This window comes from Delphinapterus leucas, chromosome 5, assembly GCF_059928025.1.
Source record: "Delphinapterus leucas isolate spDelLeu-1000000601 "Yukka" chromosome 5, BTC_Dleu_Yukka2, whole genome shotgun sequence".
Classification (NCBI taxonomy): domain Eukaryota; kingdom Metazoa; phylum Chordata; class Mammalia; order Artiodactyla; family Monodontidae; genus Delphinapterus; species Delphinapterus leucas.
Genome location: NC_143133.1, coordinates 96,582,657 through 96,608,027, shown reverse-complemented (window position 1 = coordinate 96,608,027; position 25,371 = coordinate 96,582,657). Strand labels below are relative to the sequence as shown.

The following is a 25,371-nucleotide window of genomic DNA, read 5'->3' as shown; positions in this document are numbered from 1 at the left end:
GTATAGCTGATTCACTTTGTTATACAACAGAAACTGAAACACCACATTATAAAGCTATTATACTCCAATAAAGGTGTTTTATTAAAAAAAAAAAAAGTTGAGCGGCTGCCTGCAACCCCCCACAGGCCCAAGGAGCCATAGAAACCGGGAGACACAGGGACTTGTGATTCTCAACTCAGATTTGGCCTTAACTTGTGTAGCGACCTGGGGCAAGTATTGTAAATCCTCCAGCCCGTAGCTTCAAAGCAAAAAGAAGTCTTTTCAAAAGGGAAGGGTATTTCTGGGAACCGTAGAAACACACAACAGCTGCAGAAGTGCTGTGAGCCCCTCTGCAGGCTCCCTGACCTGGGAGCCACAGCTCACCCACCCGCGGGCGGAGGCTGCCCACTGTCTGCCGACCAGGATGCCCCGTCCGGCCCCGGGGAGCCCGGGCAGCTGAGGCCCAGGGGGCGCCTTTCTCTTTAAGAGCCCCACAGGCGATCCTGATTGGCTGTAGCTATGCAGGTCTTTCTTCCCAGCTCCCTCGGAGGGCTCCCTCCTCCGCCGCTTTCTCGGCTCTTTCCACACCCCTCCCCCCACCCCCCTGCGTCCTCTCCAGCCCCTGGCGCTCGCCTCCTGTTCCTCGCCGCAGAGTTCAGCCCCGGCAGCGGTAAGGGTGACTCGCCAGCAACAGATGCCGGGCGCCAAGATTTGCATCCTTAAGCCACGCTGAACGCCAGAAGAAGAGAGAAGGAAGCAGAGAAGGGTCGGGAAGGCGGGGACGGGAGGTGCGGAAATCCCCTCCTAAAAGGCAGAAGCCGTCGCCCGCCCCGGAGAGCGCCGCGCCGGCTGATCGCCAGCTTGCTGCCGCTGCCACGAGCGCCCGCCTCTCCCCAGCCATGCCAGGCCCGGCCGCCGGCGAGGGGAAGGTCCCCTTCCGCAACGCCAAGGAGGAAATCCGTGTGGGCTTCGGGGTCCAGGGCTCGGAGGGCGGCGGCGGCGGCCGGGAGAAGCCCGGCGCGCGCGGGCAGCGGCAGGACATCGTCTGGAGGAACGTCTTCCTGATGAGCCTGCTCCACTTGGGGGCCGTGTACTCCCTGGTGCTCATTCCCAAAGCCCAGCCGCTCACTCTGCTCTGGGGTAAGTTCCGCCGGCGCCCCCTGCGCCCCGGGCACCGAGGCGAGGCGGCGCCGCGTCGTGCGGGGTCGCGGGTCGCCGCTGGCTTCGGGCGGTGCGGAGCCCCCCTCCGCTCTCTGCTCGCCTCCCCACCACGCGCCCCGGTCTCCCGGCCTGCAGTCGTCCGGCCTTTGGGACAGGCAGGTATTTCTGTGCTGGTATTTTCAACTTCTGCCTCCCCCGCTGTCAGCTTGAGTAGGCGCCTTTGGCGGCGCCTGGATGGACTCGGGGTCCTTCGGCGCCACCGCTGTGCGCAGAGGCACACAGGCTGAACCCGGGTTCCAGGGCGGGGAGACCGATGGGATGATTGTGTCGCCCAGGCGGGTCCCAGGGGCACTCCTTTCTGCGCCCTTCGGCTTCTCAGTCTCCTCTGTGGGCCACGGACCTTGGGGCCGAGTTGAGGACAAGAACGGGAGTTGGAGCGGGGGTGGAGAGACCCGGCACCGGATCAGTCTTGATGTTCGCGCAGGAGATGGAAGACACCAGTTCCCTTCCTGCCCCTGCAAGGCCCCCATCCCTGCCCCCTCCGTGATCTTTTGTGCCCAGTTGCACTTCTACGGTCCCAGAAGTTTCTCGGCGAGCACACCAACCCCGCGGCGAGAGCGCTCTGCCCCCGGCACAAAGCTCAGACCGTGGCGGAGCAGATCCCCTCCGGGACCTATCCCTTCTGACCAGTGCCTGTCTGTCACCGCACCTGTAGCTCTCCCTCTCGCCACCCTCTTTCCTAGCACCCCCAACCCTGACGGCATGGGAGGGAGCCCAGGACCACCCCCCTCCAATCCCCCCCACCTCCCGGGGCCCGGGGGCCGAGTGCCTGCCCTACGTGACTCCGGTGGCTGACCTCAGAACCACTTCCAACACCCCCTGCCCCAGCAACTGGTTTTGGCCTCAGTCCCTGCAGTGGCCACGTTAGCCGAGACAAAAGGCGCTGGCCTTGATATCCTGGGCTGAGAATTGGACGAGGTGACCTAAGAAGCCCTTTCAGCTCTCCTTTCCGAGATCGCCAAGGAACGGGGGCAGGAGAAACACAACCTACTTTTATTCCCAGAGGGAAAGAGGAAGGAAGAAAATAAGAAAACCTCTTTCTGCAAGGTGTCTTATTTAGCACAGTGCCAGCTCCAAATGCCTGGGTTCATAATGGGGCCACTCGGTTCCAAGCCTTCCCCTGAAACTCTGCAGTCCCCGCTCTCGGAAGCAAACTCTTCCAGTAGATGGGTGCCTCTTAGGGGAGTGTGGCTGAGCAGAGCTGAGGAATGATGAGAGGGGCGGGGCGTCTTTGGGAATCTGTGAAGCCTCGCAGAGCCGCCTAAGCTTTGGGTAACCTCCCTGCTCAGCCCTCCCCTGCTCAGTACACCTCCTCAATTCAGTGTCCTTTTCACCATCTTCTTTGCTGTTATGTGTTGGTTTCATTCTCCCTGTCTTCTTTCTTCCTTTACCTCCAGACGACTAGATTGTGAGATGCTCAGTCATTGCTTCATGGACACACTCCCCCCCACCTGCCAACCAAAACCCTTATTGCCCTGGATCCTCCAGGGAGCTTCTCCCTCTCCACCCCACTCCTCCCTGCAGGGGCAGGACTGTGCCTTTGGACTTCAGAGCTCACCTGCCTCCAGGGGACTGGGGCTTAGCTTTAATAGCTGCAGGGAGAAGTGAGCACTTAAAATATTGTCTTACATGCCTGGAGCTCCACAGACCCACAGGCTCCATCCCTCACAGCCACCCACCCGCTGGTTCTGGCATCCCACCAGGAGCCACAAGGACAAGGCCTCCTCTCCAGGTTTGCCACTCACCTCTGCCCTTTCCAGGCCACTCACTGTGGTGGAGACAGAATCTTTCTTCTGAAAGACCTTGGCCAGAAGACACCGTCCTCGGCCTCAAACTCCTCCAGCTTCCCTGGAGAAGTCAACACACTGCAGGACTCTGGGTTCCCCTTTGTGGGTGATGTTGCCAAGCCCATCCTTGTGCCTTCTTGCATAGTCTTCTGCCGTAGCTACTTTTCATCAGTTCCATTCCCTGAATCTTGATTCACTCCCTACCTGGGTTTCATTGCTCCCCCGCTCCAAAAAAACCCAAACAAACAAACAGAAAAAGAGCCGACAGTGGTGGATATTGTAGTTTCAAGATTCAAACTTATGACTTAGAAACATTCCAAGTAAGTGAATGTTATCTGATGGATATCTTGTGAGAGAAGAAGTGAGGGAGAGAGACAGCTAAGATCAGTGTGCTGATGGCTAGAATCTTTAGGGAGACTGTTGATCGGGGTTATTTTCATTGAAAGCCCTGGTGCCTTGAGCTACAAGTTTCTCCCCACTGGATGCCCTTTTCATCATCTCTCCCACTGGCTCTGTCTAGTGTTAGGACTGAGTTCATGCACCAGTGGGCTGTTCATCCACTTCAGGGACCTGAGTTGTCAAGGCAGTAGGCTTAACTAGCCCATCTATTATTGCTTGCCACCCTCCACCCCAGGTATGGTTGCCCTGGAAACAGGAGGCGTCCATGCAGAGCACCCAGCAGAGGATGTTTTAGGTGTTCAGTTGTGTGAAGAGTAATTTGCGTGGCAGTAAAATGTCATCCATGAAAGATCCCATCAAGTTGTTCAGTCCAGACCTCCTCCACTGCCTCGCTCCTCACCTTTTTATGACTCTCCTTGGGCCCAGAGCAAGTTGTTTTCTCTTCTTATCCTTGCAGTTTTCTGAGTGGGCAGGCTGTCAGAACGGAATGCTCTTGGTGCCCACAGGTCCTGAGGGATGAGTTTATGACTTTTGAGGACAGAACACGACCTCCAGCTGGAGGAAGAATCTTCACCTGAAGCCTTGAGCTCAAAAAATGCCTGCTTTGAGGGTTTTTGGCCAAAGGGGCAGTTGTTCATGCCCTGAATCCCAGGATGAGCAGAATAGGGGAGTGAGAGGCAGCAGTTGTGGTGTTGAGGTCAAAGTCCTGTGCTCCTTCCCAGCAGCTTTGCCCTGTCTCCAGGCATTCTGGCCATTGGTTTCCAAAAACATGAGGGACTTTTCTGGTTTCCCTTGAAATGTCATCCGAATCCCCTAAATATGCCTTGGTGACATCATGACAATTTCAGTGATAGTATCAGGCATGCAAAACAGTAATATGCCCTGCTCCCTTCCATCTTGCCCCAGGGCAAATGTGACCATTGCTAAGGTAGATACAGGATTCTCTGGTGCCCTTCAGGTTGCTGGAACACAGCCTATGGCGAGGAATCTGAGTGGTGGCAGGAATTGACAAGGCAGTCTAGCAGGAGGGAGGATCAGGAGAGGCTGGGGTTTGGAAGGTACTGGTCCATAAGTCAAATTCTGTCCAATTCTGGGCTTCCCTGGTGGCGCAGTGGTTGGGGGTCCGCCTGCCGATGCCAGGGGACACGAGTTCGTGCCCCGGTCCGGGAGGATCCCACATGCCGCAGAGCGGCTGGGCCCATGGGCCGTGGCCGCTGAGCCTGCGCGGCCGGAGCCTGTGCTCCGCAACGGGAGAGGCCACAACAGTGAGAGAGGCCCGCGTACCGCAAAAAAAAAAATTCTGTCCAATTCTGAGAGTTGCCCAAAGATGAGTTGTCGTCGGTCAGGCCTTGGGTAACCTGAATCCACACCTTCGATGGTCCTGATGTCTTTGTTGTGTTTCTTTTTCCATCAAATCCCTAACATTGTTGAGGCACCCCAAGAATGCGTGGCCATGGACTTCTGTTTTACCTCTGGGTTTTCTAGGGTGAGCACAGCTCGGAAGAGAAACAACTGAGAATGTGAATCCTTGCTCTCCTACTTACTTACCAGCTGCATGGCCTTGGGCAAATGAACATCTCCAGGCCTCAGCTTTCTCACCTGTAAAATGGGTATAACAGTACTTCTTGCTCATGAGGTTGTGAGAATTAAATTCAATAATAGGTGTAAACTACTTAGCACAGTGCCTGGACCTTGGCTGATGTCCAGTAATTGTTAGCTGCTCTTATTATTGTTGGTCCTGATACTGGCTTTTTTTCTTTAGTAGAAGGAAAAAAGGCCCTCTTGCAGCACAATCAGTTCTACAAAGCTGGCACACAACATGGCTTCGTTGCCTCTCTTGCATGGAAAAGGTTGCTTTGGCTTGGGAAACAAGGGTTCTTTCTCAAAGTCTCCAAAGAGAAATGAACACAGATCCCCCGTCCCTCCTCCCTCCCCCATTCCCTTCTCTTTCATCCTCTCTTCCTCCTATTTTCCTCCAGGAGGCCACTATTTTTTAAATCAGAATCTTTTTGTTCAGCTGATAACTCACCTGGTCTTCAGTGTTTTCTTTGGGGCTTTTTGAGCGGAGCCCGTTGCAATTGCTGTAAAAACAGGGCCAAATCATTTCTCCTAAATGTCTTAGGGTCTCAGTTTTGACTTTTTTTCCCCGTTTCTGTCTCCTTGAATCATCTTTTTTTTTTTTAATCTTTAATGCTCAAACTACTAAAAAACTGAAAAACATAAATGAATCTTCCTTTTAAACCTTGTAATTCCCAGCCCATTGTTGCAACTCTTGCATTTTTAATAACCAGGCAAGCACTAAGAGCCCTACCCAAGGCTGGGTGGAGTGCAGCGAAACCTGAGAGAATGGAGTGTGCTTTTTGCTGGCTTAATAGTCTAAACAAATATAAATATAGGTTGAGGTTAACATTATTAACTCGTTTTTTTTCTAACACTGGTCAAGGTCACTACCAACTGCACTGTCATCCTGAAATGTGAAGTCGCTCTGCAGAGTAGAAACCAGAGCTGGAATCCCAGCATTGCCACTTAGTTCAACTTCGGGCGGGTCCCTTTCCAGTGTGTGAGCCTCCGTTTCCTGGTCTCTGAATTAGGGATGATAATACTGAGCTGAAAGTTGTTTTAAGAATCAGGGAAAATGTCAAACTGGTGCCAGAGGATGGACACGCAATGGTCTCTGTTACTACCAACCCCACCGTGGGCCAGGTGTCAGGGAACCTGCAGGGCTTCCGTGTCTGTTTGTCTGGGACTTCTTGTGGCTCAAATATAAGGCATAGCCTTTACATCCAAATAAATGATCCTGACCTCGTGTAACATTTAGTTCTCATCTTATCCTGATTTGTGTATTGTATAAAATCATAATAATTGCTTGGAAAAGTCACTGAGAGATTTACAAAAGGGTGACACAGTCATGGTGGTTTCTCTAAATTTTTATAAAAGGCAACATCGTACTTGGTTGGCATTATTCCTGTTGAGCATTTATTATGACATTCTGTAGTCTCTGGTGCGCAGTCTCGCCATCCCTCTGCTGTGACGTGTCCTGCTTCTGTGGAAGTGCCACCCTGGGGTTAAGAGTATGGATGCTAGAGTCAGAGGATGTGGGTTCAAGGCCTAGCCCCCCAGCTATAGCCTTGGGCAGATCGCTCACCCTCCCCGGCCTCAGTGTCCCCAGCTGCACAGTGAGAACAGCAGTACAACCAGCGGCATGTCGCAGCTGGAGTGAAAGGAAGGAGAGAAAGGAACTTGGCCCTTGGTGCTTCCCTTCACTCCTTCCCTTCCTTTAGCTCCCCCTGTGGTGGCTGGGACTTGTTCCGGCTGCCCCCTGGTTGTCAGAAAGCCCTGGTCAGGGGTAAAGCAGTTGGTTTTCTGACTTTGTTTTCCCTGGCAATGGGTTGGTGGCCACCCCAACAGGGACCCGCTATCCTCCCTCATAAATGTCTGCCGTTTGTTCACTCTGAGTGTGAACGGCCACGAGAGAGAGCCTCACAGTTGCACGTGCAGTCACATATACATTTGTCCACTAATTCATTCATTTTTTTCCTTTTCAACTATTGTCAAAACATATCAGAATCACTTGGGGATCCTTTGAAATATTCAGAAGCCTGGCGCCCCCCCCACCCCACCCCGCCGCCAGACCTACTGCACTGGAATCTGTAGGAGTGAGGTCCTGGCTTTTTTATTTTTTTGAAAAAGGCATTAAGGTGTTTCTGATGCACAGCGGGGCTGAGAACCATTATTTAATTCCCTTATCCACATTCAGTTATGCTTATTACTCACCCATTACATGCCAGGCACCGACACCATCCCTGACTTCGCGGCACTTAAGGCCAGTTGGAGAGACAGACGGGTGCACAGGTGAGAACCACCAAGGCAGCATTAGCTGCAGGTGCCAGCCTGGGGGAGTTGGGGCGGCTTCCCAGAGGAGGAGGTGGCTGGACTGAGCCTCCAGGAGGCCCGAGGCTGGCTGGCCGAGGGATTTGGGTGAGATGGCATTGTAGCCACAGGCTACAGAGCTCCCGAGGGGAGAGAGGAGAGTCAGTCAAGGACCTGATGGTTCAGCAAGGCTGAAGGTGATCAGGGCCCAGATCCAGGGCAGGAAGATTCAACAGGAACACAAAGACTGGGAGGAGATCAGGCTTTCGGGGAGGCTGCCCTTCAGCCTCTCCCTGCCTCGCACCTCCTCTCACCCACCTCACACACCAGTGGCTCTTGGTGTATAACTTCAAGACCAGATACATGGCAGTGGGATGAGTGAGTCTGAAGATTTTCAGGAAAGACCCTGAGACCTTGGAGCAGGTGTGCAGTGGGACCAGGCACCTCCCTCAGGCTGGCCAGAGCTGAGGGAGAGCTAGAAATAATGTCTCAGCTGGGCCTTTGATCTCACAGATTCAGGGGTATTGTCCCAGGACTAAATTAGTAAAAAGCCCCAAGGGTATAATAGCACAGGCACACCAGACCCAGGGCTCTCTCCTCCTCCTGTGTTCCTCTTTCCTCTGTTTCTCAGAGGTACAGGTGTGTAGGGGAGTTCTTCTCACCTCACTTCCTCCCTTGAACCTGAGCTTAAACAGCTGGTTCTCACTACTCTCCTTCTTTTTTTTTTTTTTTTTTTTTGCGGTACATGGGCCTCTCACTGCTGTGGCCTCTCCCGTTGCTTAGCACAGGCTCCGGACGCGCAGGCTCAGTGGCCATGGCTCACAGGCCCAGCCGCTCCGTGGCATGTGGGATCTTCCCAGACCGGGGCACGAACCCGTGTCCCCTGCATCAGCAGGCAAACTCTCAACCACTGCGCCACCAGGGAAGCCCCACTACCCTCCTTCTTAATGTCCTGCTTCCCATTTCTGCAGCTTATTTCAGAGGGCTCTGTGGTCCCTGCAGGCTGTGGTCCAGCAACATCACCTGGGAGCTTGTTATAAAGAAAGACTCTCAGACCCCACCCTGGACCTATTGAATCACTACCTGTACTGATAAGGTCTCCAGGTGACCCATCTGCACTGAACTTAGAGAAGCACTCCCTCAAGTCAGGCCACAGGCCGACGGGTCAGAGAAGCTGCTCACGGTTGGGATTCGGCAACTCTTTCTTTTTCCGTTTAATGGCCTCCTCCCCTTTGCCTTCCCTCCTCCCCTCCTGCCTCCTTGTAGCTTATTTTAGAACATGTCGGGATCCTGCTTCCCTTGCCAACAAAATGCTGTTGCTAAAATTTTTCAGCTGGCAGCAGTGATGTTTAATTCATGGGCTAGAAAATTAATTTTATTTTCATGAGTAGAGCTGGAGGAAAATAACAGGAAGCCTGTGTGCATGGCCCTTGGGAATTCAGCTTGTCTATTTAATAGATGAACTGGTAAAGGTGAGGATGCCTCAGGAAAGGGCCACCTTCCACAAAGGATGCTTTTGGCTGCAAGTAGCACAAAACTCAACTTAGGATGGCATAAAAGATAAAGAAAATTTCTAATTTCACTGGTAAGTAATCCCAAGGTAGGGTACTTGTGGGATGACTCAGTAATAACATCAAAGAGCGGGTTTCATTTCTGCCATGGTGGCCTTGTGGAGTTTAGTTTTCCTTGTGGTTACAAGATGGCTGCCAGAGTTCCAGGAGTTACAACAATGTCCTACAGAAGAAGAGAGAGGCTGCCCCTTCCTGAAGTCTCATCAGAGAGAAACTCTCTCCTGGTCATCTCACAGCTGATGTCTCCTCAAGTCTCACTTGCAGGATTGTGTCCCAAGTCCCTTGTTAAACCATCGTTGGCAAGGGATTCAGGCTAATCAGGGTTAGCCACTGAGCCACATGCCACATGAGGCGGGGGTTAAGAGCCAAACAAAACCCAGGCTCTGGGGGAAGGGAGAAGAGGGCATGGCTGCTGGGACAGCCAACACCTCTGCTCCAGGGCCTGCCTTTACTCCCTCCCATGACTTTCCCTCTTTGGTGTCACCTCCATTCCCTGGAAAGGCTCTGATTTCATACTTTAGCACGCTTTTCCCCTCTACTCCCTACCCGTTCAGCTTGTCTCCAGTCCTGCTGTCATTTCAGTGAGTTGTAAATGTCTGCCTTTTCCATGAGGCTGTAAGCTCTCCCATGGCACATCTGCCTCCCCAGAACCTGGCAATGGCCTCTGCTCAACATACACTGTGCTGGGTGAAGGAAGAGACGAATGAATGAGTTTAATCTTTGTGTGGCCTTTCTTTCTAAGGAAAGTTTTCATGTTGTTTCATAACTTTAAAGATGTTTCTGCCCCTGTAAAAGAACTTTCCATGTGATTTTGGGGAAAGGACTTGGGAGAGAGAAGCCTTTCTCAGTGCCCCAAGAATCTGCATGCCCCTCTGCACCCATGTCCACTTGGGAGACACCCTGACCTCAGTGGGGAGCTTGCAGAATTCTTTATCACTCTTCTGGGTTTTTATGGGGTGAGACGGGGCTGGAGAAGGTTGCTCTGTGTACAGGGAAGTGTTAAATGCCTTGTGGGAGAATTGAATTAAAAAGAAAAAGATGGACAATGAGTGACTTAGAATGTGTTCTTTTTTTTTGTATTTTTTTTTTTGTGGTACGCAGGCCTCTCGCTGTTGTGGCCTCTCCCATTGCGGAGCACAGGCACTGGACGCGCAGGCTCAGCGGCTATGGCTCACGGGCCCAGCCGCTCCGCAGCATGTGGGATCTTGCTAGACTGGGGCACGAACCCGTGTCCCCCGCATCGGTAGGCAGACTCTCAACCACTGCGCCACCAGGGAAGCCCAGAATGTGTTCTTTACCAAGGTTTTCCATGGACACGCTTTCTTCAGACTGATGAATGGTTTTCTTGGCTGGTCATTGTCTTCATTGTTCAGGCGACACAGAACGTCAGTGATGACCTCACGGTCAGATTTCTGTTCTCTTGCCTCAAATTTTACTTAAAAGGGCATTTAAAAGTCCACTTTAAAAAAAAAAAGTCCACTTAACCTCACCCAACAGGTACTTTTTTTTTTTTAATAAATGTATTTATTCATTTTTGGCTGCGTTGGGTTTTCGCTGCTGCGTGCAGGCTTTCTCTAGTTGCGCGAGCCGGGGCTACTCTTCGTTGCGGTGCGCGGGCTTCTCATTGCAGTGGCTTCTCTTGTTGCGGAGCACGGGCTCTAGGCGCGCGAGCCTCAGTAGTTGTGGCACACGGGCTTGGTTGCTCTGCGGCATGTGGGATCTTCCTGGACCAGGGCTCGAACCCGTGTCCCCTGCATTGGCAGGCGGATTCCCAACCATTGCACTACCAGGGAAGCCCTGCCCTTGAAATGGAAAAAAAAAAATCAAATACCAGTGGACTTGGAAATGAAGAGGTACAAGAATAGAGTTTAGAACTCAGGTTTAAATTTGTTTTCTTCCTGTATCACTGTCTGTTGTATGAATACCATCATGCACTCGCAATTTGACTGTATTGGTTTTAGCTTGGTTCCCTAAAGAGACAATGATTGTAAATGCAACCTATGACCTAAATGAGCAAGGCCATCTCCCAAAGCATCCTCCACTTCATCATCAAAAAACATTTATCAAGCAAGCAATTAATTTCCTATGGTCTTGAACCAGGCACTGTGTAAAAAAACAGAGACCTGGTCTCTACCCTCCTATTTTTTTATTTTTATTTTGTGGTACGTGGGCCTGTCACTGTTGTGGCCTCTCCCGCTGCGGAGCACAGACTCCGGACGCGCAGGCTCAGCGGCCATGGCTCACGGGCCCAGCCGCTCCACGGCATGGGGAACTTTCCGGACTGGGGCACAAACCCATGTCCCTTGCATCGGCAGGCAGACTCTCAACCACTGCGCCATCAGGGAAGCCCCCTCCTACCTTTTATAACTCAGAGAACAGCTGTAATTTTCCCCAAGTAGTATATCCAACTTAATGTTCTCTTGGCATGAGTAGAAGTGGAAAATACTCTTACTTCTTTAAAAGTTCTGTGCATGAAATTAGAAATGAATTTCTAAAACGTAACTGTTTCCTGAAGTAGTTTGTCGATTCCCTCCTCTAATAAATACATTCATAAGAAGCTTTTGCAGATGGTTACAATGAAGGTCGTCTCTGTTCTCAGCCTGTGAGTCACTGGAGTGTCCCTGAAAGCATTTGTTTTGCCCTAGAGTCTCTATAAGCAAAAGAAGGTATTTATTAGCAAGTGTGAATAATGCCCACATATCTCCCCCTCCCATCTCCCACCCCCAAATCCATTGTGTTTGGCTCCCTAGCTCCTGACAAGTGGGTGAGTCATTAACATTTTTGAGCTCTGCTTGAATTACTCCAGGGTCTTGACTCTATCTGGAGCTCTGGGGAGAGTTGTCACTACCCTCTGAGCATAGACTGGGTACGAACCTAAACTTGGCAGAGCTCCCAGGAAGGTTGGAATAAACCACAGTTATTAGTGCTAATATTCCTTCATGCACAGAGCTGGTAGTCAGTCAGTGTTCGCCCAGTGGTTAAAATCATTGGATAACTGTGCCTTCCCTGGTACTCCTGGAATTCCCAACAATCCAAGAGCTAAAGGGTCAATACCTGGCTCAGCTGCAGGGCTTAAATCTAAAAATAAATCTGTTCTCGGGCTTCCCTGGTGGCGCAGTGGTTGAGAGTCCTCCTGCCGATGCTAGGGGACACGGGTTCGTGCCCTGGTCCGGGAAGATCCCACATGCCGCGGAGCCGCTGGGCCTGTGAGCCATGGCCGCTGAGCCTGCATGTCCGGAGCCTGTGCTCCACAATGGGAGAGGCCACAACAGTGAGAGGCCCACGTACCACAAAAAATAAATAAATAATAACAGCAAGATATAACTTAAAAAAATAAATAAATAAAAAATAAAAATAAACCTGTTCTCATTGCTTTTGGTTGGTTGGTGCCCTTGTGGGTTGTCAGTTGTTTTTTAATTGAAGTATAGTTGATTTACAATATTGTGTTACTTTCACACGTATAGCAAAGTAATTTGGAGGTGTGTATATATATATATATATATATATATTCTTTTTTTGATTCTTCTCCATTATAGGTTATTATAAGATATTGAATATAGTTCCCTATGGTGTACTCAATTTTTTTTTTTTTTTTGCGGTACGTGGGCCTCTCACTGTTGTGGCCTCTCCCATTGCGGAGCACAGGCTCCGGACGCGCAGGCTCGGCAGCCATGGCTCACAGGCCCAGCCGCTCCGCGGCATGTGGGATCTTCCCGGACCGGGGCACGGACCCGTGTCCCCTGCATCGGCAGGCAGACTCTCAACCACTGTGCCACCAGGGAAGCCCTCAAATATTTTTAATATCATCTCTGCATATGCGTTTTCTTGTTATCATATGATTCATATAATCTTCAGCTTCTATCCTTTTCTGTTTTAACTGAATGAGAACTTTGAAAAAATCAGTCAGTCATTCTGCCTTAAATTTATATCCTAAATCATGCAAGGAAAGGTACTAGGGCCCAACCTAAGTTCTGGGGTTGAAGTAAATCACCTGTCCTAATAAAAACTTCTTTTGTGATAGAGGCAATGTGTGTCTAAAAGGTGATTTTTATTTTCTAGTTTATAATTGTCTTTATGTAAGATTTCCCCCAAAAGATTTGATATTAATCATCAGGAAAAAATAACACTGGAAAAGTCAGATTGTGAAGGTGTATCGTTAAGTGTTGGGAGTTGGGAGGACAGAACGTGGAGGACCTTACCACTAATCCAGGTGGTACTCCTAGCTCACAGGTCATTGCCCGTGATGTTGTGGATGGTGTCTAGGCTCCCAGCAGCCCAGGGTCGGTGCCACTCAAACCATACCTGAGGCTTGGTACAGGGAATTGTTTTAATGATAGAAAATTTCAAACATACATAAAAGTAAAGAGAACGGAGTCTCTATCCCCACACCCACCCCTCACCTGGGGATTTTTTTTTGGTAACTTTTTATTTTGATATATAATTTCAGATACATAGAACAGTTGTAAGAACAGTACAGGGAACTCCCATATACTCTATGCAGACTGAACAATTTCCATCATATTCTCTATGTGTATATGTATACATATGTGTGAGTACTATTTTTTCTGAGCCATTTAAGAATAAGTCAGAGATATTGTGTCCTTTTATCTCTAAATACTTCAGTATGTATTTCCTAACAGTAAGAATACAACCACAGTACAATGTTCAAAACCAGGAATTTAACCTTGATATTATCTCTTTTTTTTTTGGCCACGCCCAGCAGCATATGGGATCTTAATTCACCCACCAGCAATGGAAGAGGCCCCTGCTGCTTTGGAAGCACAGAGTCTTAACCACAGGACCACCAGGGAAGTCCCAATCTTGATATTATCTAATCCACAGTGGATAGCCAAATGTCATCAGGTACCCTAGCAATATCATTTATAGCTTTTTTTTTCCCCCCTTTCGGATTAGGTTGAAGCAAATTCAAGACAATTGCATCTGTAAATACTTAAGTATCCAGTATTAGTCGGGGTAATTCTGGCTACATCGTCCACATGGAAAACCTCGGGGGCCACCTTTCCCCTATCAACTGCCCCCAGCTCTTTGCGGGAAAACATTTGTGAGGGGCAGTTTTCAGAAGTGAGAAGGGGTAGAAACTGGGAAGCAGACATAGGTAATGAGCGAGACAGTAGTTCTCAGACTGATCTGCAGACTGTGTATTGGGGGTCATCTGAGTTGCTCGTGCAACGTGCAGAACAGGGGGCTCTACCCAGACAGGAGCTCTACCCAGGCCCTACAGGATGAGAACCTCGGGGAGCGACCAGAACTCTGCATTTTAACAGGTGCCACGGGTACCTCTTATACCCTGTGGGCTGGAGGTGCTCTGACCTGGAGGCAGGTGACCTGGGAGTGATGCTGTGTCCCTAGCAGTTTAATGTCACATCCCCACACACCTGCCCCGTCTCAGAACAGGTGCAAGGCTTTTACATTGCCTCCAATTCCACTAGCCCGAGACTCCTTAGGGTTGATAAGAGGCAGCATTTGGGGAATGGGAATACCTGCAGGGGCTCCTTTCTCAGCACACAGCTTCTTACACAGGGCTGAAACCTTTCCTAGGACTGCGGAGGGGACTCAGGTGCGGCAGCCAACTGCGCAGCCTCAGCGCCTCCCTGCCCGATCTTCCCCTCCAGGAAGGCAGCACCAGTACGAGTAGCGGTGGCACCATTATTATCGTTCCCAGGACCAGACAGCGAGTTGGTGCTGGAAATCCGCTATATAGATGTGACCGCGTTCAGGAAATGTGTCCATTCAAAAAATGGAGGTCGGTGGAGCCCTTCTCTCGGGCCCCTTTCATCTCTGAGGGTCGGGGCTTTCCAGTCATCTTCATTTGCTGAGGAGCAGATACTTCTTAGACCATGCAGGCGGGGACGCAGCGCAGCTCTGCCCGGGACAAGGCACACTTTAGGGGCATCCTGGACCCAGGCTCCTCTGCTACCTGAGATACAAGGACCCTTGTAAACGATTCTGACCCACCAAGAGATGACAACCACTGGGGAGATGCTCTAGATGTTCACTGTGCATCCGATGGGCGGCAGTGGGCTTAATTCTAACCTGCATCCTGTCAATGTGGCCACGTGACAAAGGTGACCACGTGACACAGGTGACACCCCCCCCCCTCACCTAGGACAGTAATCCAAGTGGCTGTTTCAGTTCCTCCCGCTGTTGAGTCTTCCTCTCCGTTCTCCTGAAAAGGCACTGTGCTCTCCAAGTCCTTTTCCATTTTAGCACGAGTGTTTCTCAAGCTGTAGCTCGTGCCAGTTTAGATCTCGGGGCTCATTCAGCCTTGCTCAGGGCAGCCGGGCTGGGTTTCTCTCATTCAGAGATAAGTGTGAAGAGAGCCTTCCAAACCCAGGCAGGCTTGGAGTCTTCACAGAGAAAGAGAGAGACGCAAAGTCCTGAAAGCAGAGCTCGCGCTGGCGCTGTGCCCAGACTGCGCGACGTGTGGGAGCAGCTCCCAGAGAAGCAAACAGACAAGTGGGCCTCCTTGGCCCCCTGGGGCTGCCAGGTGCTTCTTCAGTCTAAAGGCTGGAGGCAAGAGTCTGGAGTCAGATACAGCTTTGCTGATTAGCAAACGTTCTAATCTCCCAAGTCTCTCCCTGGTCAGGGCCATTCCTAGTGGACATGAATTGGGTTTATGAAAAAAGTATTTGAAAGTGCCAAAGAGGTTCCCGCACCATCGTGATGATGCTGACGAGGCAGATTGATGTTCTGATGTCTACCCGGGCTCAGGAGCAAGTGAGGCAGCACTTCTGGGGTACGCTTTTCCACCTGCTTGGAGACAGGCAGGTGGAGAGATTTAGATGACTAATTAACTTGTATTTTGCACACATTTATGGACATGTGCCCATCATGGGCCAGATGCTGGGAATACACAGGTGAGCAAGCTATCATTCCTGCCCACAAGATGCTCACGATCTAGAAGAGGAGACAGACCTAGGAGAATTGTAACTCAGTGTGATGGATGCCAGGACCGAAGTGGGCCTGAGGTGCAGGGATGGCTAGAGGAGGTGGGTGTTGTAACTGTTTTAATCCACACAACAATAATCCTACAGGGCCTAAATGTCTTCACGGCTGTTCTGAACAACAGCAAAACTTTGCAAACAAAATTATTTCATAACTAATGTAGAGGGGAAGCTTAACCCAATGAATGCATTTGGTGGCAAAATCTGACCTGAACTGTTTATCCTTTTAAGTCTGAATGTTCGTATTGATGTGTTTGATGACAGACCCACCATGGGTATTACCATAATGCATAGGCACTCTATTACCTTTATCACGTCTGAAAAATTCTGAACCTTGAAGCACATCTGACCCTTGGGTTTTGATGAGGGACTGTGGACTTGTCCTGGTATCGTCTGCATTTTGCATCTGCGGAGGCAGAATGCAGGGCGGACTCATTTGCCCAAGATCCAGAGCTGGTAAGGGGCAGTCAGGGCTTGCGGGAATGTCCTTCTGATGCCTGAGCCCTGCTGGGCACCCTCAGGTGACACTGCCTTGAAAGGCACCGACTTACACAGCAGTGGTTTGGGCACCGGACTCGTGGGTGGCTCTGGAGTGGGGATGGATTGGATAGCATTGCCCAGGGATGTACCCAGGTGGCCGTGACGGGGATGTGGGTGTCAGTCTCCCCTTGGCCCAGGCTCATCCACCTCACGCTGGTGGTAGTCCCTATTTAACAGGGAATGGGGATTTTGTGCCTCTCTGCCCACAAGATATGCTGTTGCCGTGTCAAAATCTGTCCACCGCCACCCCTCGTCCAGGTTATCTCTCACTGCTTCTTGTCTCCATTCCTTGAACATTTTGTTCCCATCACTGGCTTCTGGTCTGTTACCCCTAAGGTCTCTTCAACCAGTGGGAAAGAGGTACTTGTTAATAATTCTGGTGTTTTGTAGGTTGGCCCCGGGATCAGCTTTGTGTACAGGCAGGAAGTAGCCAACAGGGATAAGTGATTTTAGGGACACAGGCCTTTAACAGCCTTCAAATTACCTTCCTTAGCTGTCCTAGCAATTGGAGCAGGGGTTCTGGGCTGAGGCTGGATGCTTCAGCGGTTTCATGAGCCCCCGAAATAGGTTTTGTGTGTGTTGACGTTTTTCTTTCATTGGATTCTCAGCAGAGCCTGTGACTTTAAAAAGGTTAAGTGCTGCTGGGTTGGAGTGAAGCTCATTAAACATGTCAGCATTTCCCAAAAGTATAAACAGTAAATGAGTGTTCATTTATATACTCTCTTCCATTATCCTTTCGTGTATCTATAGTCAGTATGATCACTTTCATGCTTTAGTTAATAGCTAGGATAGTTAAGCCTTGATAGGCTGAAGGGAAAACTTGGGAGCTTCTGGATTCAATAGGCCTTTATGGGGTAGGTCTACCTGGAGTCCCCCAAATGAGGGATCCCTTTGGATTGTGGCACAACCCAAGGACAAAAAACAAAGGGTGTTTTTCATCACTTTGCTTACTTCATAATTTTGCCAGGTCTTCTCATCACGAGGGAAGCAGTGACGGTTCCTCCAAGGGCCTTTCCCTGCCTCAGCTTAGCTCTGCTTGTTAAACACACCCTGGTGATAAGAATCTAAGGAGGTAGTGCATGATTTTCCTCTTGCTGCTGTAACAAATTATCACAAAGTTAGTGACTTACAGCAAAACAAATTTATAAACTTACAGTTCCATAGGTTAGAAGTCCGACACAGTTCTCACTGGGTTAAAATCAAGGTGGCAACAGGGCGACATTCCTTTCTGGAGGCTCTAGGGGGAGAATTCTGTTCCCTTGCCTTTTCCAGTTTCTGGGGGCTGCCTGCATTTCTTGCCTCATGGCCCCTTGTTCTGTCTTCAAAGCCAGGCTCTATCTTCGACCTAGAGGGTCAAGTCCCTCTCACATAGCATCACTCTGACCTCCTCTTCTGATTCTCTTCCACTTTTAAGGACCCTTGTGGTTACATTGGTCCCACTTGGACAATTCGGGATAATCTCATCTTTGAAGTCAGCTGATTAGCAACCTTAATTCCATCTGTAACGTTACTTCCCCTTTGACATGTACTGTAACATATTCACAGGTACCAGGACGTGGACATCTTTGGGACATCATTATGCCTACCACACCCAGACACCAAAGAAAACTAATCTGCATGAATTCCTTTGGTTATTATAGGTACCACCTGGACAGAAACGCTCAGTTATGTATAACCTTCCTTCGAGGAGAGCTTGTCCTTTTGAGAGGCATATCAGAGGGTCACGACATTGCAGGTTCTCTGACCTCATCAGAGATGACGTGTTGATGCTAATGTTTGACTGCCCACCTCTGGCTAGTCCCAGGGGTGACGTATGTTAGCAAAAATTGTCTGGAGGCAGCTTAGGGTCTTGAAACCATCAGATAAACATTTTTTTAGGGATGTGTGTGAGGAGAGATTCCTGGCCTGCCTGGAATGTAATTTATGATTGTGTGTGCAGTGTGTGAGCAGGGATGAGAGGACAGAGATGGGAAAACAGAGACCCAACAGTAACATTAGCCACAGAAACAGGTGCAAGTCTATGCAGGAAAATGCAGAGGGGAGAAAAGCCCCTGGTCATTTGACTTGTGTCACACAAAAATGGCAGCAAGACCTTGGAGGGTAGGATGTTCATGGGGGAAAAGGAGTCTCAAGCCGGTAGCAGCAGCTTTCTGGGCAGAGGGGCTTTGTCTTGGTGAGGAGATATTGGCCAATTGCATGGATCTGGGGCTTTTGTTGGTTTTGTTTTGGTTCCAAACGGTGGTCAGAAAAGCGTCTCTTACAGTGACTGTGTGCAGCCCTGGCCCTGCACAAAGTCCTGAGATTGGGGACAGGGAAGGTAGGGAGAAGGTGACCAAGAAACTTTCCCAGAAGCAGGACCAGCTACATAATTTACAGGGCTGAATGTAAAATAAAAATACAGGGCCCTTGTTCAATGATTATCAAGAATTTCAAGATGGTGGTGGCAGAGTATTTAGCCAAGCATGGGGCCCTCCTACGGCCTTGCGTTCTCACAATGGTCACACACCATGAAGCGTGAAGTGGCCACTGCCCAGGGCAACGTTCCCTGTGTGTGTCCTTGGCTCTCTCTGATATCACGAGTAATGTTCGAGGCCTCTTTCCCAGGGAGTTAGCAGTACCATGGGCCTTGGCCCCGAGGACTTGCTTTCGTATCATAGAACTTGTCTTGATTGCACTGGATATTTGATGCTGCTTGACAGGTACTTTGCTCCATCTGGGGGGAGCCCACATTCCAGGGGCAGGAAGTAGAGGGGCGAGGAAGAGAAACTTGGGACTCTCAGAGCCTTCCCTTCCGATGGTGTGACCTCAGACAAGCAACTTAGATCGTCCCCATCCCGTTTCTTCATCTGTAATGTTACTGACTCCAAAGTGACTTCATGAGGCCCATTGGTTAAGGTGCTCTGAGAGGGGCCTCCAGCCCCCCACCCATCTAACAGGTCTCTGGCCAGAACTAATGGCCACAAAGTCTGCAGAAGAGCGTGGACACGGCCGCTGAGGACCGACCGCATTCAGTGCGGCTGACCTGATGTACTTGCCCCCCTGCTTCCCTTTATCTGCCCTCAACACATGCACACCCACACCTACACCTGTGGAGGTGCTTTCCTCTGCAGGACCAGGGAGCTGCTGAGCCGCTGGCCTGAGCTTCCGCAACCCCAGCCTGCCCAGGGTCCATCCGTCCCAGCCTGAACAAGATGCCCGAGGGAGACTTGGAGTGGACAGGGGAGGGAAGCTGCGTGGGAAGAAAGAGACAGTTGTGGCCCAGTGAACTGGGGGATGGCGCAGACGCATCCCGACCAGTGCTTGCTCCCTCTTTCCCAGCAGTTGGTTCACTGGCCCTGCTGGCGAGAAGCAGCAGCAATGGCTGGGCGTGTCGTCTCTGCGGCCCACCCAGCCCCGGCCGAGCCCAGGCGCTAATTAGCGGTGAGGATATGGGAGGAAGTGGGGAGCCCAGAGTCTGAACTCCTTGGCCTAGAGAATTTGGAACGTGCCAGAGGAAGTATCCGCTGCTGCAGAGAGCCGACCATGGAGAGCCCAGGGCAGCCAGGGCCTGGCCAGGGGTAGTTGGGGCACCTCTGAAGCTTTGCTGGTGGTTGAACGGGCAATTCCTCTTTTCTGCAAGCTGGTAGCCCCACTTTTAATTGGCACCCTGGGAGGACGGGGTGGGTGGAGAAGTGAGCAGGGTGGGAGAGACGCAGCATAGAAAGACTTTGCGTCTGGTTAACAGCTTTCCTCAGGCAGCATGGTCCTTTCACCGAATAGGGGAAACAAACAGTTGGGGCGTGGGGTGAGACCTGAGGCTGCTCTCTTTCTTTCTGAAGACTTTTATTTTACAACTCGTAAATACTTATTCATCATACACAGGCTAGAAAATACAAGCATGCAAAAGAAAAAAACACTTGTAACTCCCCATTTTAGAGATGCCTGTTGTTAACATTTTGGGCTATGTCCTTCTAGACTTTTTTCTCTGTGCATGACCGTAGTCTTACTCTCTGCAGTTATACTACAATCCTGTTTTGTTATTAGCTTTTGTCACTCGTTGACACATCAGAAACATATTTCATGCCTACAGATGTGGATTTTGGGTTTTATTTTTTGTTGTCTTTTTTAATGGCAGTGGAGTTTTGCAAAGTTTGGATGGACTTAACCCCCGATTGTTGGAAATTTAGGTGGTTCTTTTCTTGCTATTGTTGCTCTTATTAACAGCACTCCATCCTAGTAACTTCATCTTCATGCACATCCTTGTTTTCTCAAGAGACATTTCTGGATGATTTCCATAGGATATGTTTATTTTTTAAATTATTTATTTATTTTTAAAATTGAAGTATAGTTGATTTACAGTATTGTGTTAGTTTCAGGTGTACAGCAAAGTGATTCCATTATATATATATATTTTTTTTCAGATTCTTTCTATTATAGGTTATTACAAGTTATTGACTATAGTTCCCTGTGCTGTACAGTAAATCCTTGTTGTTTATTTATTTATTTATTTATTATTATTTTTTTTTTTGCGATACGCGGGCCTCTCACTGTCACTGTTGTGGCCTCTCCCATTGCGAAGCACAGGCTCCGGACGCGCAGGATCACCGGCCATGGCTCACGGGCCCAGCCGCTCCGCAGCATGTGGGATCTTCCCGGACCGGGGCACGAACCCGTGTCCCCTGCATCGGCAGGCGGACTCTCAACCGCTTCGCCACCAGGGAAGCCCCCTTGTTGTTTATTTTATGTAGAGTAGTGTGTATCTGTTCATCCTGTACTCCTAATTTATCCCTCCCTCCTCCATAGAATACATTTCTATATGCATTTTTAAGGCTTTAGACCAGTGGTTCTCAATGAGGGTTGACCCCTCCCTGGCAAGGGGCATTTGGCAATGTCTGGAGACATTTTTGGATGTCACAGCTGGAGCGGAGGTTGCTACTAGTATCTATTGGCTAGAAGCCACAGTACTACTAAACATCCTACAATTAGAGAACAACTCCCACATCAAATAATTATCAAGTCCAAAATGTGAATTAGCATTTCTCAACCAAGGTCTAGAAACTCTGCTTTGAACACATGGCTTTCCGTCTGCTGCCACCCCCCCACCCCACCCCACCAACTTTACTGAGATACAGTTGACACATAAATTGTGTAAGTTTAACATGTATAATGTGTTGATTTCATCCATCTATATCTTGCAAAATGATCACTGCCATAGCATTAGCTGAGACTTCCATCCTGTCACATATTTACCATTTCTTTTTTGTGGTGATGACATTTAAGATCTACTCTCTTGGGACAATGAGTTGCCGACTGGAGCGATGAGCAGCCTTGCTGAGCATCAGAAGAGTGACCTAATAGAGCCAATCTGCAAGGACTGGAAAGGAAGGGCCAGATACAGCAACTTATTCATGTCTATAAAAGGAGAGCTTGACATGCCCACACCACTGGACCTCTAGAAACTCTCCTGAGTGAATTACAACAGGAGAAAATCAGACTTCTATGCAGTGGTTCCTTGATGCATTTTTAGAAGCCTGAGGTTGCCACCCAGAATTTAACGAGAAACCAGCAATTAATGAAAGGGCCAACTGTAAAGCAAAATAGCTGAACCTGACTCTTTTACCAAGAAAAAAGATGTACTTCAAAGTCTACAACAAATGCTTCATTGTGGAGAAGACTGTGCTGTATCACTTCCTCTGAAGCAAGCCCAAACACTGGGTTCTTGTCTATCAACACATCCCAGGGAGAGGGAAGCTTCATAAAAATAAAAAAATCTATTCAGAACATCAGAGAGTCCAGGACTCTACATGACCTGGTGGGACCCCTCGCCCAGGATCTCCCTTGCCTTGCTTATGCTTGAAGCCGTGTGGCTCACAGGGTCTCGGTGCTCTGGCCGGGTGGCAGGCCTGAGCGTTTCAGGTGGGAGAGCCGAGTTCAGGACATTGGACCACCAGAGACCTCCTGGCCTCACGTAATATCAATCGGCGAGAGCTCTCCCAGAGATCTCTGTCTCAATGCTAAGACCCAGCTCCACTCAATGACCAGCAAGCTCCAGTGCTGGACACCCTATGCCAAACAACTAGCAAGACAGGAACACAGCCCCAGACATTAGCAGAGAGGCTGCCTAAAATCATACTAAGTTCACAGACACCCCAAAACACACCACCGGACATGGTCCTGCTCACCAGAAACACAAGATCCAGCCTCATCCACCAGAACTTAGGCACTAGTCCCCTCCACCAGGAAGCCTACACAACACACGGAACCAACCTTACCCACTGGGGGCAGACACCAAAAACAACGGGAACTACGAACCTGCAGCCTGCGAAAAGGAGACCCCAAACACAGTAGGTTAAACAAATAGGAAAACAGAGAAATATGCAGCAGATGAAGGAACAAGGTAAAAACCCACCAGACCAAACAAATGAAGAGGAAATAGGCAGTCTACCTGAAAAAGAATTCAGAGTAATGTTAGTAAAGTTGGTCCAACATCTTGGAAATAGAATGGAGAAAATCAAAGAAATGTTTAACAAGGACCTAGAACTAAAGAGCAAACAAACAATGATGAACAACACAATAAATGAAATAAAAAATTCTCTAGAAGGAATCAATAGCAGAATAACTGAGGCAGAAAAACGGATAAGTGACCTGGAAGATAAAGTAGTGGAAATAACTGCCACAGAGCAAAATAAAGAAAAAAGAATGAAAAGAATTGAGGACAGTCTCAGAGACCTCTGGGACAACATTAAATGCACAAACATTCAAATTATAGGAGTCCCAGAAGAGGAAGAGAAAAAGAAAAGGACTGAGAAAATATTTGAAGAGATTATAGTTGAAAACTTCCCTCATATGGGAAAGGAAATAGTCCATCACATCCAGGAAGTGCAGAGAGTCCTATACAGGATAAATCCAAGGAGAAACACACCAAGACACATATTAATCAAACTATCAAAATTTAAATACAAAGAAAAATTATTAAAAGCAGCAAAGGAAAAGCAACAAATAACACACAAGGGAATCCCCATAAGGTTAACAGCTGATCTTTCAGCAGAAACTCTGCAAGCCAGAAGGGAGTGGCAGGGCACATTTAAAGTGATGAAAGGGAAAAACCTACAACCAAGATTACTCTACCCAGGAAGGATCTCATTCAGATTTGACGGAGAAATCAAAACCTTTACAGACAAGCAAAAGCTAAGAGAATTCAGCACCACCAAACCAGCTTTACAACAAATGCTAAAGGAACTTCTCTAGGCAGGAAACACAAAGGAAGGAAAAGATCTACAATAACTAGGAAAATGGTAATAGGAACATACATATCAATAATTACCTTAAATATAATTGGATTAAATGCTCCAACCAAAAGACAGAGACTGGCTGAATGGATAGAAAAACAAGACCTGTATATATGCTGTCTACAAGAGATCCACTTCAGACCTAGGGACACATACAGACTGAAAGTGAGGGGATGGAAAAAGATATTCCATGCAAAGGGAAATCAAAAGAAAGATGGAGTAACAATTCTCATAAAAGACAAAATACACTTTAAAATAAAGACTGTTACAAGAGACAGAGAAGGACACTACATAATGATCAAGGGATCAATCCAAGAAGAAGATATAACAATTGTAAATATTTATGCACCCAACATAGGAGCACTTTAGTACATAAGGCAAATGCTAACAGCCATAAAAGGGGAAACTGATAGTAACAAATAATAGTAGGGGATTTTCACACCCCGCTTTCACCAATGTACAGCTGATCCAAAATGAAAATAAATAAACACAAGCTTTAAATGATACATTAAACAAGATGGACTTAATTGATATTTATAGGACATTCCATCCCAAAACAACAGAATAAACTTTCTTCTCAAATGCTCATGGAACATTCTCCAGGATAGATCATATCTTGGGTCACCGATCAAGCCTTGGTAAATTTAAGAAAATTGAAATTGTATCAAGTATCTTTTCTGACCACAACGCTATGAGACTAGATATCAATTACAGGACAAAAACTGAAAAAAATACAAACACATGGAGGCTAAACAATATGCTACTAAATAACCAGGATATCACAGAAGAAATCAAAGAAGAAATAAAAAAATACCTAGAAACAAATGACAATGAAAACACGACAGCCCAAAACCTATGGGATGCAGCAAAAGAAGTTCTAAGAGGGAAGTTTCTAGCAATACAGTCCTACCTCAAGAAACAAGAGAAATCTCAAATAAACAACCTAGCCTTACACCTAACGCAATTAGGCAAAGAAGCACAAAAAATCCCCAAAGTTAGCAGAAGGAAAGAAATCATAAAGATCAGATCAGAAATAAATGAAAAAGAAATGAAGGAAACAATAGCAAAGATCAATAAAACTAAAAGCTGGTTCTTTGAGAAGATAAACAAAATTGATAAACCATTAACCAGACTCATCAAGAAAAAAAGGGAAAAGACTCAAATCAATAGAATTAGAAATGAAAAAGGAGAAGTAATAACTGACACTGCAGAAATATAAAGGATCATGAGAGATTACTACAAGCAACTATATGCCAATAAAATTGGCAACCTGGAAGAAATGGACAAATTCTTAGAAAAGCACAACCTTCCAAGACTGAACCAGGAAGAAATAGAAGATATAAATAGACCAATCACAAGCACTGAAATTGACGCTGTGATTAAAAATCTTCCAACAAACAAAAGCCCAGGACCAGATGGCTTCACAGGAGAATTCTATCAAACATTTAGAGAAGAGCTAACACTGATCCTTCTCAAACTCTTCCAAAATATAGCAGAGGGAGGAACACTCCCAAACTCATTCTATGAGGCCGCCATCACCCTGATATCAAAACCAGGCAAAGATGTTACAAAAAAAGAAAACTACAGGCCAGTATCACTGATGAACATAGATGCAAAAATCCTCAACAAAATACTAGCAAACAGAATCCAACAGCATATTAAAAAGATTATATACCATGATCAAGTGGGGTTTATCCCAGGAATGCAAGGATTCTTCAATATACGCAAATCAATCAATGTGATACACCATATTAATAAATTGAAGGATAAA

At 48.3% G+C, this 25,371-nt stretch overlaps 1 protein-coding gene across 1 annotated transcript in view; it reads left to right on the top strand.

Annotated features, from left to right (window-relative positions):
* The first annotated feature begins 409 nt into the window (after window positions 1–409).
* Window positions 410–25,371, top strand: part of SCD5 (stearoyl-CoA desaturase 5) — a 157,554-nt gene continuing 132,592 nt past the window's right edge. Inside the window, exon 1 of the mRNA XM_022599352.2 lies at window positions 410–1,119. Within this exon, the coding sequence (XP_022455060.2) occupies window positions 879–1,119 (241 nt within the window). The 5' untranslated portion in view covers window positions 410–878. The remainder of the gene's footprint in view (window positions 1,120–25,371) is intronic.